This window comes from Oryctolagus cuniculus, chromosome 3 (genome assembly GCF_964237555.1).
Source record: "Oryctolagus cuniculus chromosome 3, mOryCun1.1, whole genome shotgun sequence".
NCBI lineage: Eukaryota > Metazoa > Chordata > Mammalia > Lagomorpha > Leporidae > Oryctolagus > Oryctolagus cuniculus.
The window spans coordinates 101,867,510-101,883,566 of NC_091434.1; the positions used below are offsets into that span (position 1 = coordinate 101,867,510).

Genomic DNA, 16,057 nt, shown 5'->3' on the forward strand with positions numbered 1-16,057 from the left:
GTTTTATTCCTTTATGATCTCAGAATATATATGGTATGATTTCATTTTTACAAATGATATTTTATTTGTGTCCTCATATATATAAAATATATATATATATAAATACTCCATGCTATATATATATAAAAGTTGAGCAGGAGTTTTATGTAGCTGTTATATAAAATGTCCTGCAAATGTCTGTTAGATCCATTTACTTCATAATATGATTCAACTTGAATGTATCTTTGTTGTTTTTCTGTCTGTGTGATCTTTCCAATGATAACAGTGGGGTTTTGAAGTCCCCCACTATTATCATATTGAGGTCTAACTCTCTCTGAGGCCTAATAATATTGGCTTTATATATTTGAGAGTCTTGTCTTGGCTACATATATGTTTATGATTGTTGTATCTTCTTGATGAATTCATCATCTTATCAATATATATTGTCCTTTATCTCTTTTTATTCTTTTTTCATTGAAAATCTACTTAATTTGATATGAGTATAGCTACTCCAAATTATCTTTGACTTCTATGTGGCTGTAATCTTTTTCTACCGCTTCACATTCAATCTGCATGTATCTTTACCTGTGAAGTGAGTTTCATATGGGCAATGTATAAGTGAGTATTGTATTTTTATCCCTTAAGCCAACCTATATCTTTTCACTAGGGAATATAATCAATTTATGTTCAAGGTTAATATTGATAGATAAGAGCTAAGTCCTATAATCTTGTTGATTGCTCACTGATGCATACATCCTCTGCTTCTTTCTGCCTCTCATCATTTATCTTTGTGTTTTAATAATTTTCTGTCATAATGAGAATAAATTATCTTCTCTTTCTCTTTTGTGTATCTGCTCTGTTAGTGAATTGTACACTGTTACATGTTTTCATGAAGGCTATTGTGTTCCTTTTATTTCTAATGTAAGTCTCCCTTTGGGATTTCTTATAGGGCTGCTCTGATGGTGATGACTTCCCTCAATTATGTTTTCCCCTGGAAAATATTTTATTTCTGTTTTGCTGACAGCTTCACTGGATATATTATTATTCATTCCAATTATTAATTCTGTTTTTTTCTTTTTCTTTTAAGACTTTGAATATAGCATTTCATTCTCTTTTGACCTGTTGGATTTCCACTGAGATGTCTGTATTAGCCTAATGAGTTTTTCTTTATATGTTAATTGATGTTTTTTCTCTCACTGTCTTTGAAATTCTCTCCTTGTCCTTAACTTTTCACAATTTGACTATAATGTGCTTTGGAGAAGGTCTTTTATTTGAGTCTGTCTTCTTGGGGTCCTTTGAGTTTGTATATCTAGATGTCCATATCTCTTGCAACTGTTAGGAAATTTCAGTATTGGAGTGAAGATACAGCCTATCCCTGCTCCCATATGGCAAGCACTAGTGTTCTTGGGATGTACTGAGCCAACTGTCACATTCCAGATCTACAGGATGCAGTGGAGGTCTCACATTTCACATGCAGGCTACACAGGTGAATGAACATTGACTGGCAGTTCTGGAGCAGTAGAGCTGCCTTGGTCTCACAGGGAGAACTCAGGTGACTCTGTAGGATATCCGACTTTCCCATTCTCAGAGCTGCGGGATTCAGAGCATACCTTATCCATGTCCCACAGGTGGATCACATGTTATATTGGGGATTGTACTCAAGCCAGTACAAGCCTGGATCAGTAGGTTGCAGATTCGACCCTCCCCACGCTCAAAGGTGAACCAAAAGAAGTTGCACTGATGACTGAAAGAACAAATAGCCATAAACCCAGATATGGAGGATGCAGTGGGTTCCTTACCTAGTTTGCTTTTGTTTGAACTCAATGACTGTGAAATAGAGCTATAACGATCACAATTCTACAGCTGTCAGTCTCAGGGGTACCTTACCCAGATCCCACATAGTGATTGCACTTTATACTGGGGATTGCATACTATAGGTACAGTCATGGAGCATAGCAATGCAGATTGGACCACTCTGTGCTAAGACATACAGAGAAGAATTCCTCACATCTGGATCCCTGGACTTGTGTATCAGCAGCTGCTGGACATCAGACCCAATAAGCAGAGGGGAACTTCCCTAGATCATGCAGGAGCAGCAAGCTTGGCTCTGGGACTTGTGCTCAGCACTCCCACAGCTGCAGATTGCTGAGGGGCTGCTGTCTGCCCTGTGAAGTGCCCTGGGTCTGGCTCTGAGGGCTTCTGGTAATGACAGGATTACTCGTTGTTTGCTACGGCAGAATTGTGCTTAGCACTGGTTGTACAACAGCAGCTAAGAGCTGGTGCTTGAGAATTTCTACTCTGATACAACCTTTTATCTTAAAAATTGCTTCTATAAGGATAGAGAATTACGTAGTAAAAAAAATACCTTTGAATGAATGAATCTTGACCACAAACATTTTAGCCCATTTACCAAAGTACATAAATATTTTCCTAAGTCTATTAAAATAAATTTAATTTCAGATCCTTTTGAAGCATTTATCATCTTCTCCATTCGACATGAGATCAGAAGGATTGATCTTCACAAAAGAGACTATAGTCTGCTTGTTCCTGGATTGAGAAACACCATAGCACTTGATTTTCACTTCAATCAAAGTTTACTTTATTGGACAGATGTTGTAGAAGACAGAATATACCGGGGCAAGCTTTCTGAAAGTGGAGGTATATATATTATAGTTTCACTTATTCAATAGGTTACTTTTCAAGGGAACATATTAAAAATGTTTTAATCAGAAAGAATTTTGTTTAATCATTGGCCTTTGGCTTACTATTTTCCTATACATATAAAGCCAGCAATATAAAGCATAAATGTGAAGATATATTGGAGGAGGTGTGTGGTTAAATCTCATGGTTTTTATTTGTGAATTTTTTCATAAATTATGGTTTTTTATGGGGAAAAAAGAGACTACCTTCCAAAAAGTAGTAGTTGAATTTTTGTCAGTTAATTTACTTTAATTTGTTATCTTTCAGTCTGATTCAAAGAAATAATGAAGAAATAGTCATAAAGACTACTTACTAATCTAAGCTAAATATTTTGGCCTTGATTTGATTTAACTTTTTATGTAAACTATACCTTTCTTAAGTAGCAAAGTGTTTAGAACTATAATGTTTCTCTTGAAAGTATCACATTATTGAGAATTCCAAGGAAAGATATCACTATCAAATTAATTCCACTCTAAATCCCCTTTACAATTAAAAAATGGGTAATATTTAAATACATAATTATGTATAGGAATTTGTATTCTGTGTCATGTTAGTAGGTTAAATTTTTAAAAAAAGTGTGTGTAACAAAAACTACTAGCACTATCATAAGCTATAATGAAGCATTCTATTGGAAAACATGACTTTAAATTAAAATTTTTAAAAATTCTGAAAAATTAAGAAGTATATAAATGACAGTATAGCTTCTTTTTATTGCAACAGCACCAATGCTTTTTTCTCTTATTTACATCCTTGTCATTTCTAACAAGAAGTATGGCCCAGGGGGGAAAATGTGATTTGAGGCTTAACTCCATTAAAGTCAAATACAATAATGGCTATGTTATCTGTCATACTTAAAAAAGGAGAAAGAGAGTGGATACTTATCAGTTAAAATGTATGTTGCCCCAGGTATATTACTTTATTCTGCCCTTGATGATCAACATTTGAATTGTATTGCACTGATTTTAATGAACTTATCCTTATTAGTTCCAGTCCCTTATTCTGCCTAAAAGGTCAGAAACAAGAAATAACTTTTCTGAAATCTCAACATTGTTTTTAACCTCCAAATTTTTTAAAAATTCCATTTTATTAATACTAAAAGGAAGTACAAGATTAAAGATTTCTGATGGGGAAGATAAATAATTCTAAATGTGGGACAACCTAGTTTGCTTTGTGATAGGTAATAGCTTTGTACTATATGTCTCAAAATGGAAATAATGTTTAAATATTTTACAATGCTGATTAGAGGTAGTCCTTTTCTTTTGTTCTTAACTCATTCTGTGAATGGGTACAGATGTTGATTTGACTTCTTTTGTAGGTGTCAGTGCAATTGAAGTGGTTGTGGAGCATGGCTTGGCCACCCCAGAAGGACTGACAGTTGACTGGATAGCAGGCAACATATACTGGATAGACAGCAATCTGGACCAAATTGAAGTGGCAAAACTCGATGGTTCCCTGAGGACTACACTCATAGCAGGAGCCATGGAGCACCCAAGGGCCATTGCTTTGGACCCAAGATATGGGTAAAGAAATTTGCCTTTACAGATTCTTTCTGACATAAAGATAACCTTTTAGTTTCATATTGAATTCAATTATGTAATAAATTGTGAGTCAAAGTGCTTGCTTTGTGCTCATAAAAATTAATATATGCATCTACTTATATACTTGTGTGTGTGTTTGGTTGTATAATCATGATAGCAATAATTTTAAATTCATTGTCACAGTTTTGGTAATGGGGTTGCTTATACAGGCAGTTTTAAGGCTAGAAATGTCTTTCTTCTAAATATGGGCATGTGGCCCCATTGGAGGCTATTGCAACTCTTTTCCAAAGCAGTAATTTAATGAATTTTTCGTTGCCCTGCCAAAGGGATGTTGTAATTATTTCTACTGGTTGCAAACCACAGGGCTAGCCTTTGTTCTAAACAGTCACAGATGTTAACCACTTCACCCTGTATTTATTTTGTATGTACTTGGAAGCAGTTTAAAGAAAATTAAAATAAGCTAGAAAGAGTCCAGCGGTGAGATTCTGACTATTGGGAAGTTTGAAAGACAAAGCACATGATTCTAGAAAACAAGGTTAAATGGTGAGTCACTCAGGGTGATTGCCTCATTGTTCCATTGTGTGTCCCTTTGTGAAGAGCGGAAGAGAGGCTCTGAATTTGGAGTCAGAAGACGTGTGTTCCAGTTCCTGCCCAGTCACTTTTTTTCCAGGGAAATAAAATGTATTCTTTTCCCTTAGAATTTGGTTTACTCTTCTGCACTCAGAAATAGGATCTCACTTGTTATGTTGCTTTGTATGTGAGGGAAGGTGCTATGCAATGTTTTGGTAAAAATACCTTGTGATTCTTGCAGTTCATTTCCTTGATAAGTATTTTGTAGATCCAAAGCTATAATAAAGTCTAAAGGATGGGAAAAAGAATTCTTTTTGGGGTTCTGTATCTTTATATAATTAGAGTCCAGGGAGCACCAGTGGGTGAGAGGAGTAAAGCAAGAGGGAGTCTAATGAGATAAGAAAAGAAGGAAGCCAGCCTTGTGTCTTAAGACAGGTTTCTGGACACCTCGTGAGGCTTTTGTGCTGGTCTATACCCAAGACTCAGAGATCAATAGATTGGGATAGTTGTTTGCTTTGTTTTTCTTCAATTCAGACACAGAAATTAAAGGGGTGAAGCAGCTTATTTAGAGCCAAGATTACAACTGGTAAACCAGATTGGTGTGTTTGCTTTACCTGCCATAGTATTTTGAATTTATTTGAATGAGTTACTAAAGTCAAAGTATTGAGAGATATTACATAAAACTCTGGATTTCTGGCTTCTTGAAAAATAGTGAGAACAGGCAACAATGAACTAAGCAGTAACTCTCTTTTTGCCTGTAGATGTTTTTTTCTAGCTTACACAGTCTGCACTTTACCCATTTCATCCATTACTTCCTATAATTACAATTGACTAGGAAAATACTCAAGTTTAATAAGAGATTCCTTTATTTTTCAACAGTCAGTTCTTGAGTACAAGTTGATTGCTGATTCTGACCCTCTGCTGCCCCCAGAGATGTTAGTTTGCTAGCGACAGGGGGTTGTATCCTCCATGTCAACAACTACTGCTATGAAGTTGTACCAGTACTTTATCAGCATGAGAACTTTTCTAGATAAAGCAGATGTACTGTTTGGGAGAGAGTCCTTGTCTTAGCATGCATACCAACATGAGTGGAATGACGTGAATGCTTCTCTAATTAAAAATGCCACACGGAGAGGAAGAAACAGACAAAAAAGAACAGGTGTTTGGAAATGATCTGCCCAAACAAAACAGTCTGTTTAGAGTTGATGCTTCATTTTCTATGGAGTTTACTGACAATGCTTAGGATAAACTTACTTATCTTGGTGTATATGGGAAATATCCCACCGGAGAGGAGAAAAAAGAAATGGAATCATAAAGCGCACACAGCTCACATGTACTATTTAAATGAAAATACCAAACAGTGTCAGTGATGTAAAGGGATCTCCAGAAGTAAATGTGCTTTGAGGCTTAAAAGTTAGTATGGGAAGCAAATCTGTGAGTAGGGGAAACCCACTGATGCTTCTGAGAGGGGAGATGCCGGCCATCACTGACGGCTACTGTGGAATTGTCAGACTGATTAAGATGACCACAGTGCCAATAAAATATTTTTAAACATGAAGAAACGACACAAAACTGGGACATAAATGAGCTGAGTTCAGGTGAGAGTTTTAATTCATTTAACTCTAAGGACAATTAAAATGTTGATTGATTTTGGTGTCATGATTTGATATTTTGATTGTTTGTAGAAGATTGATATTGTATGGTTAGCTTTTTGTTATTTCAACTAAAATACACTGAGAAGCTACTTATTAAGGAAGGACGTTGACTTTGGCTTTTGGTTTTGGAGGATCCTAGTCTGTGATCAGCAGTCCCATTGGTATGGAATCAGATGTCAGTGGTCAAGCAGGTGCAGAACATGTATACATGGCAAACCAGGAAGCACAGCAAGAGCAGCATGGCCCAACAGTAACCGACTGTCTCATGAGAACTACCTTCTGAGAGTATGCCCCCGTGACCTACTGACCTCACACTGGGTTCAACACCTAGACACCTATATTAAAATATTTTCAGGCTTATTAGATATTTTTGGTAAGAAGTTCTGAGATTATTTTCAACATTGAACTTTTCATAAAGTAGGCTGATAATATAGATACAATAAGCATGTGCAGACATACACAGGGAGAGAGAGAGAGAGAGAAAGATAAAGAGAGAGACATGGAACAGGAAAGCGACCTAAGGAAATGCTACAAGGAAAGTAACATAGGAAATGATTTTATTTAAAGTCAACTTACTGCCTTAGTATTACACAAAATAGAAACATAAGATTTTTCTCATGTTTCCAATTATTCATGACTTGTATAAGGAGGCTGTGAATCAACATTGATAGAAGAACCAAAAACATTTAAACTTCTTTTGCACTGTTTTATTTTAGGATAAATACACTGTATAATTTTGGAGAAATACGACTTATATAAATAGTTTATTTTCTACTAAATCACAAGTGTTTTGGTGGCCAGGGAAGTTGTTTCCAAGTCTGTGAACTCTTTCATAGCTCCTAGTATATATAGTTATATTCAATAAATGCTTGTTAGATAAATGAATGTATTCATACAAACAGACTTTGTTTATGGGCAACTTACAGGAACTCAAGGATATACTTGAGAAAGGGCACAACATACAGTAAGGGACAGCTAATGGGCAATACAATAAACAGTGTTTACAATGTCAAATGAAAAAAAGGTTTGCAACTAGCCACTTTACTCTCTCAGTGTGGCTGAGGAAAAAGAAAAGACCATAAAATTAGCCTATAAAACACATTTACTTCATGTGAGGTTCCTACAGCAATCAAAGTCTTTGTGACCTTTTTATATATGTCAAATAAGAATTGTTTTTAATTGACCACTTTGCTTCCCTAGCATTGAATCTACCATCCTCCATTTTACATTACAACATCTATTTGCTATCTTGCCACTTGCCTTTAGTTCTGGGTTTGACCCAGTCTCACAAGTGACAAGTTATTCCAAGGTGGTAAATTGGGAGTCTTAGGGAGGAGCTATTTCTCTTTCATTCCATTTTAAGGTAATGCACTTATTGCTAAGGTGACCTGAATGAATACATGAATTCACTTTAAACATTGAGCTTATTATTAGGGAGGTACAAGCACCAGGGAGTTCAGAATCTATAGGGTACTCACATTAGCTCTTGAACTTTCATTGTCTTCATTCTTGTGCGACTGCATGGAATTTTCCTGTGCCATTACTGGTATTTAGTTTCATGGTTGTAATAACTAGTCTCTGCTCTAACAGTTGCTTGGTAAAATCAGAAATGGTCATTGTAAACATTAGTAAGTTATCTAAATAAACTTTTATTTATTGGGGTGATATTCTAAAGCCAATAAAGGCATTGTTGGTTTTAGAGGATGTAAAGATTATTTATAAGTAATTGTGTTTTTTTTTTGCAAAGATCATGTATTTTCACCTTCTACAGTTTGACCTAATAGATGATAGTGGCCCTTTCATGCTTATAATGATATAATTTGTTCATGGGCCATTGATCCAATTGAATCCAGATACAGACTAACCTGTGAATGTGGGTACAGAATTCATAGACTATAACTTCTTTTTTAAAAGCAGTTGTAGCTGAACATTGCCATACATCCTATGACAAGTGACAATCAGTCTTTGTATGCTTGAGGATGTAATGGGTTCATTGAAAAGCTAATAAATTGTAGCCATACCAGAACAAAGAGGGAAACATGATTCTGTTAAGATACCAAATTTTAAAGCACATAAAAGAGTGCCTAGAATTTTCTAAAACAATGGTCCCTGAAATAAACATTTAAAATTAATTCTGAACTGTCTTAAGGCAAAGTGGACATTTTTAAGATAATTAATTCTAGAGCATTTTATTTTGTAAAAAGTCCTGGAAATTGTCCACTTAAAGTGATGAAGAGTTGGTACTACAAAAGCACTGTAGTCGAGAAACATATAAATGCTGCTATGGTTTGTAAAGAAATAAAGAGATAAGTTATTTCAGAATGTTGCCAAGTGTTCCAAGTCCTATCCCCCATCCTCCACTGGAAATATATTTAAGAGACCACAGTACCCATTTACAGTCAACCTGAAGAGAATATAGTATTGCAGGGCTGCTGATATATGAATTGGACTTGCCACAAGTCATATAAGGTTTACCTGGGTAAAGAGTTATGAAAGAGAAACCAGTTCCCCTTTTGTTAAACAGTCCAAAGATGATGCTCCTGAGGTCTTTTTGTCCTCACTGCGGAGCATGACGCACAGCTATATCTAAATCTGGTGGTCATGGCTTATTGACAAGCACCCACAGACCACCTCTGACTCCCATATTCACTGTTTGTTTTCAGGGATTATTTTTTCTTACCTTCTTCAAACTTGAAGATCCCCACACCTAATCTTTTTGTTGAAATATCACCATACATTTGATTAATGCTATGTTGGTGTTCCTTTTATGTTAAATCTCATTTTTATGATAAATTTAAGGGGCAAATAGCACCCTGATGTCAATGAGATACGTGAAACTAAAATTAAATTTATAGTGAGACACATATACCAATGCAAATCTTGTCTCTGTGCTGCTCATCCTGTGTGCTAAGTAGTTCACATCCATGATCTCACCTAGTGCCCCAACAAGCATTTACTATTATAGTTTTCACTTATCAGATGGGAAAAATGTGGAGTCTAAGATGAAGTAAGCTGGAGTAGGTGACACATCCTACCCTTGATTGCAGTTTTATTTTACAGAAAAGAATATACATTACCACTATCAATATGAACACAATTATTCACTGGCTTTCATTGAATGTCTAGAGCTTTAATTTCTACAAGAAGTTTTACTCTTTACCTTCCTTCCCTCTCTATCATAGCCTTTCAGCATTGTACTTGCTAAATTTATGACATACGTGCTGAATTATCCTCTAATCATTTCATATTCATAATTTCTATGCCCTATATGATACTATATACTTTTCAAAAATTGAAGTAATGATGAATATTCAGTCCACATCATCTCACATTGTTTAAACAGGCATAGATTATTTTTGAAAAAGGATCACTTGAACTTTGAGTTTTGTTCAAGAAGGCTGTTTTATTTTCCAAGGCATTTTTCAAGCGTCCTATGCTCAAAAACCATGTAAAATAATGAAAGCTTCAAATTGTATACAATTAAAATGAAAAAACAATGTTTTTACTGCTAATAGGACCTTTATTCTAAAATATTACCAGAACTGATAGGTAAACAGAGCAAACTGCTACTCTGTCCTTTTGATTGTGGTCAATTTCCAGCTCTTGAAATCCGTTCTTTCTCATTTTTTCCCTTTTATCTTAATGGAATCCTTGTATACCCTCTTCCACCCACAACCTGAGTTTGCTGAAACAAACTGACAGTTACCAACAATTCTCAATCTTTACATGCAGTCCATCAATTCTACCTCCAAACCATACCTTGAATCCATTTGCTTCCCTTTCTTCGGGTTCTCTAATCCATTCCACACCTCTAGCATAGCTTCCTGTTCTCCCTGAAGTGCTCCTACTTTGTCTCATGATCATATGCTCTCTGTATTACAGCCACCATGATCACACCTGTACTTACACATCCATGACATGTGTCATGTTTCTCCCTGATTCATGAACTTCAAAAGCCTGTGAACTTCCATTTTTTGGAATAAAATTAAAAATGATTCCTTTTCCTTGAAAGGCTCCTAAGGATACTCTCAACTTTTTCCCCTCTGGTCCTTAGACATCACATTTTTGATAAATATCCTCCTTTCTGTTCCTCAAATAGCCCACATAGGCTGTTTACTTTGCTTGTCATACTGTTTGCATTGCTTTCCTCATCCTTCAAGTGCTTATCCCTGACTAGCATCTCTGAGGAGATCAGTCACTCACCATTCTCTTTCACTGTAAGTTATTGCTTCAATATTTCCCAAACTGTAGACATGTATTAATTAATTTATTGTCTCTTCACCTGGACTGCAGGCCTTATGTAAGTGTGATAATGCATTGTTAAAAATGTGTCAAATGAGGAAGTGAAAGAGTAACAAGATTTCCTTTTCTTCAGAATTCTTTTCTGGACAGACTGGGATGCCAATTTTCCTCGAATCGAATCTGCCTCTATGAGTGGTGCTGGGAGAAAAACTATCTACAAAGACATGAAAACTGGAGCGTGGCCTAATGGACTCACGGTGGACCACTTTGAAAAGAGGATAGTTTGGACAGATGCCAGGTTTAAAAGCTCTCTTTTCTGTATTTTATTTTACTTTCCACAGACAATATGTACCACACTGAAAATTTTCCTATCACGCAGATACCATGCATATTGAAATAGATGGATTTTTTTATTATTTTCTTCAATCCAGTCACTGACCCATAAAAATATCTATAAAGTTTTTCTCTGCCATGTATCCTAGTTATCTGATTGTATCTCTGGACTGTTTGAATCGGCTGTGATAAACTACTGAAACTACTTTTTTTTACTATTCCATAGGTCAGATGCTATTTACTCAGCCCTCTATGATGGGACAAATATGATAGAAATCATTCGTGGTCATGAATACCTTTCCCATCCCTTTGCTGTGTCTCTATATGGGAGTGAGGTTTACTGGACAGACTGGAGGACCAACACATTGTCCAAAGCAAATAAGTGGACGGGACAAAATGTCAGTGTGATTCAGAAAACCAGCGCACAGCCATTTGACCTTCAGATATACCATCCAAGCCGCCAGCCACAGGGTGAGTGCTTGTTACTAATTAACTATCCAGAAAGTGTTTTCCTCTGACTCATAGAATATTTAAACTGTAAAATAGCTTCATAAGTTATTGATATATATGTGAGTGTGTGTGTATGATTTTTTCCTTCTCTGTTTTATTTTCTTCAAATAGAAATACATAAGGAAAATGTAGAGATTGAGGATTTTATATTAAGCTCTGTAATTTTTAGTCACTGTTATTACATGGACAAAAGATATTGTGGGGAGTTGTATAAGATCTTTAGATTTGGCATATATTACCTTATTGTGATCAGTGATTTAGAAGAGAACCCCCAAAACACCTCCCATTGCCGAAATAGTCACTGTAGAGCATATTGGGAGGAAAGGGTTGCCTGGCTATTGTGGCCCTTTGTGGGGTGGGCCAGAGGATGGAGGACTTCTCTCTCCCTGTTTCATGTTTCTTTCTGCGATTCTGCCTTTTAAATAAATACATTAAATCAAATTTTAAAAATTCTGTATTGGGGCAGATATTGAGCCTAGTGGTTAAGACACCAGTTGAGATTCCTGAGTCCTGGGCCTGACATTGCAGCGCAGCAGGAAAAGCAGTTGCCTGTATGAGTGCTGGATTGAATTCCCCTGTTCCACAAGTACTTAGGACCCTGCCCAACCACATAGGAGACCCAGATGGAGTTCCAGCCTCCTGGCTTCCATCTGCGCTATCATAGCCATTTCAAGAGTGAAGCAGTGGGTGGAAGATGGGGCTTTGTGTCTTTCCATATAACTATGACACTCAAGTAAATAAAATAAATCTTAAAAAATAAAAAGAGGCTGGCGCCGCAGCTCACTTGGCTAATCCTCCACCTGCAGTGCCGAAACCCCGGATTCTAGTCCCGGTTGGGGTGCCGGATTCTGTCCCAGTTGCTCCTCTTCCAGGCCAGCTCCCTGCTGTGGCCCAGGAGGGCAGCGGAGGATGGCCCAAGTGCTTGGGCCCTGCACCCCATGGGAGACCAGGAGAAGCACCTGGCTCCTGGCTTCAGATTGGCTCAGCACACCGGCCATAGCAGCCATTTGGGGGGTGAACCAATGGAAGGAAGACCTTTCTCTCTGACTCTCTCTCTCACTGTGTAACTCTGCCTGTCAAACAAAATAAATAAATAGATAGATAGATAGATAGATAGATAGAATACATGGGCCTATATTAGAGTACCTGAGTAGAATTCTTCGCTGAATGATAGCAGTTTCTGCTGACATAGATCTTGTGAGGCAGCAGTGATGGCCTGAGAAATTGGGTTCCTGCCATCTATGTGGGAGACCTGCATTGAGTTCCTGGCTCCCAGCATTGATATGCCAACTGTTCTGGCATTTGTACAAGTTACTGGAAATGCTTGCTCTCACTCTGCTTCTTTCTTCCTCCCCTTCTTTGTTCCCTGTTAAGGAAATAGATAAATGAACATGGTATGCATGGATTTCAAGACTTTTCCAACAGAACAAATAAGGGGCCGGAATTGTAGCATAACAGGTTAAGCCTCTGTCTGCAACAAAGGCAGACATATGAGTGCCAGTTCAAGTCCCTTCTATTCCACTTTCAATCCATCTCCCTGTTTATGCACCTGGGAAAGTAGCAGAAGATGGCCCAAGTGCTTGGGTCCCTGCACGCATATGGGTTGCCTAGAAGCAGCTCTGGGCTCCTGGCTTTGGTCTGGCCCAGTCTCAGTTTTTGCAGCCATTTAGGGAGTTAAACAGTGAATGGAGGATTTCTCTCTCTCCCTCTCTCTCTCTCTCTACCTCTATCTTTCAAGTAAATAAAAAATAAATGTTAAATAAAGAAAACAAATAATTTTTAATTCAATTTCTTTGAAATTTTTGGAGTACCACCTTATTCCTCATTTTGGCTCAATAGTAATCGCATGTTGGTTTTGGGATTTCATTTTTTTCCACTGAATTCTTGCCTCATATTCTTAGCCCAAGTCCCACTCTCTACTTGTTCCTGGGATACTCTTAACTGTCCTGTGTAACATCAGTTCATTCTTTTATACTGCTTCCTCATTATATGTGCTATAACCTACAAATCTAGTTGTAATTCACATAATGTTCCTTTATTTAGCACATCCTTGTTTTGGATGCATAATTCTTAGATGACAAGTTCTATCCTGCTGAATATACATTTTCTCCTTTCAATAGAGATTATGTAGATCTTCAAACTCATTTCTGATCTCCACTTTAAACTTTATTCCACACTTTGTACATTACTTCATTTTTAAAATATTTATTCATTTGCATCAGAGGGAGAGAATCCACTATCAGCTAGTTCACTCCCCAAATACAATAGTTGAGGTTGGGCTGGACTAAAGCCAGGAACTTTGGAACTTCATCTGGCTGACAGGGTTTCGACCACTTTAGTCTTCATCTGTTGTGTCATAGGATTCATTAGCAAGAAGCTGGATTGGGAGCAGAGGAGCTGGGACTTACACCAGTACTCTAATATGGGATAGTTTTCCCAAGAGGTATCTTCTCTTACTGTGCCACAACACCCATACCAAAGCCTTACTTTTTATCTTATTTAAGTATATAAATTTCATGATTTCATATATTCAGATTTGGGAACATAGTGATACTTCCCAACCTATTCTCCCTCCCACCCACACTCCCACTCTTCTTCCTCCTTAGTCTCCCATTCCCGTTCAATTTTTACAAAGATCTATTTTCAGCTACTTTATACTCATAAGATTAACCCTACACTAAGAAAAAAGTTCAACAAATAGTATGAAGAAAAATACACTGTTCCTCTACAGTAGAGACAAGGGTTGTAAAAAAAAAAAACCTTCAAATCTTGAATTGTCAATTTCACTCATATACATTACATTTTAGGTACTCTGTTAGGTACCAGAGATCAGGGAAAGCATATATTTGTCTTTTCGGTACTGGTTTATTTCAGCAAGTATAATGGTTTCCAGTTGCATCCATTTTGTTGCAAATGACAGGATTTCATTTTTTAAACCACTGAATAGTATGCCATAGTGTATATATGCCATAATTTATTTATCTAGCTGATGGACATCTGGGTTGACTCCATATTTTAGGTATTATGAATTGAGCTGCAATGAACATGGTAGTATAGATAACTCTTTTGTGTGATGATTTTATTTTGTTTGTGTAAATTTCTAGGAGTGGGATGGCTGGATCATATGGTAGGTCTATTTTCAGTTTCCTGAAGTATCTCTGTACTGTCGTCCACTGTGGCTGCATCAGTTTGCATTTCCACCATCAGTGAGTTATGGTTCCTTTTTCCCCACATCCTCACCAGCATTTATTATTATTTTTATTTCTGTTTGAGAGCCATTCTAACTGGGGAGGTGAAACCTCATTGTGGTTTTGATTTGCATTTGCCTGAAGCTATTTTTTCCAGAGCATTTTTTCATGTGTCTGTTGGCCATTTGAATTTCCTCTTTTGAAAAATACCAATTCAAGTCATTTGCCCATGTCTTAACTGGATTGTTTGTTTTGTTGTTATTTCTTGATCTCTTTGTAGATTCTGGATGTTCATCCTTTATTGGTTTAATAGTTTGCAAATATTTTCTCCCATTCTGTTAGTTGCTGCCTCACTTTGTGGAGTGTTTCTATTGCAGTTCAGAAGCTTCTCAGCTAGATGTAATCCCATTTGTGAGTTTTGGCTTATATTGCCTGTGCTTCTGGGATGTTTTCCAAGAAGTATTGCCTATGCTAATGCCTTGCAGAGTTTCCCCAAAGTTCTCTAGTAATTTGATAGTATTGGGTCATGGATTCAGGTCCTTGATCCATTTTGAGTGAATTCTTATGGTGTAAGTTAGGGGTTTTATTTCATGCTTCTGCAAGCAGATTCAGTTTTTCCAGCACTATTTTTTAAAGAGAATGTCCTTGATCCAGGTATTGATTCTAGTTCTGTTGTCAAAAATAAGTTGGTATAGATATGCAGATTGATTTCTGTTCTATTCCATTAGTCTACACATTTATTTATTTTTTCCAAAAGTAATCTTTTATTTAAGGAATACAAAGTTCATGCATGTCATAAGTATACTTTAGGCATATAGTGATTTTTCCCACCATACCTGCCCTCTTAGCCTCACTTCCATCCCTCTTCCTCCTCCCTCTCCCCTTCCCAGTCCCATTCTCTACTAAGATATGTTTTCGATAAACTTTATACACAGAAGACCAACTCTATAGTAAGTAGAGTGTTGTACCTGAGCAAGTGCGAACAAAGGAGCACCACACACTGATAAAATTTGACGGTCCTTTATTGCCAGCAGCCAAGAGTGGGCTCATGCCCTAAAGAACTCTTGACCCCAAAGTCCAAAGCAACAGGGTTTTTAAAAGCAAAACCCACAAAATTGGGAGGGGAATATATGGTTGCTAGGACTGGGGGAAATACAAAGTTACTGGGGTCAAGCTGACCTAAAACCTATATGAAACTAATATCACTTATAATCTTATCAATACTAGTTTCAATCTTAATAATTTCAATTATAATCTTGACATTAATCCAGGTATTGGCTTAAATCATATGTAGGACATAAACAAATTGCATTTTTATCATTAACGCAGGTACAGCCTATCT

At 36.8% G+C, this 16,057-nt stretch overlaps 1 protein-coding gene across 9 annotated transcripts in view; it reads left to right on the forward strand.

The window, feature by feature from the left end:
• The window catches only part of LRP1B (LDL receptor related protein 1B), a 2,140,503-nt gene that overhangs the window by 1,363,543 nt on the left and 760,903 nt on the right, over positions 1-16,057 (forward strand). For all 9 annotated transcript variants that reach the window (XR_007920674.2, XM_051849575.2, XM_051849574.2 and 6 more), the window contains 4 exons: positions 2,440-2,637; positions 3,995-4,199; positions 10,818-10,982; positions 11,244-11,488. Coding sequence is in view for 8 of the 9 variants with exons in the window: in XM_051849575.2 (XP_051705535.2) it covers positions 2,440-2,637; positions 3,995-4,199; positions 10,818-10,982; positions 11,244-11,488 (813 nt within the window). In the remaining variant the exon portion in view is untranslated. The remainder of the gene's footprint in view (positions 1-2,439; positions 2,638-3,994; positions 4,200-10,817; positions 10,983-11,243; positions 11,489-16,057) is intronic.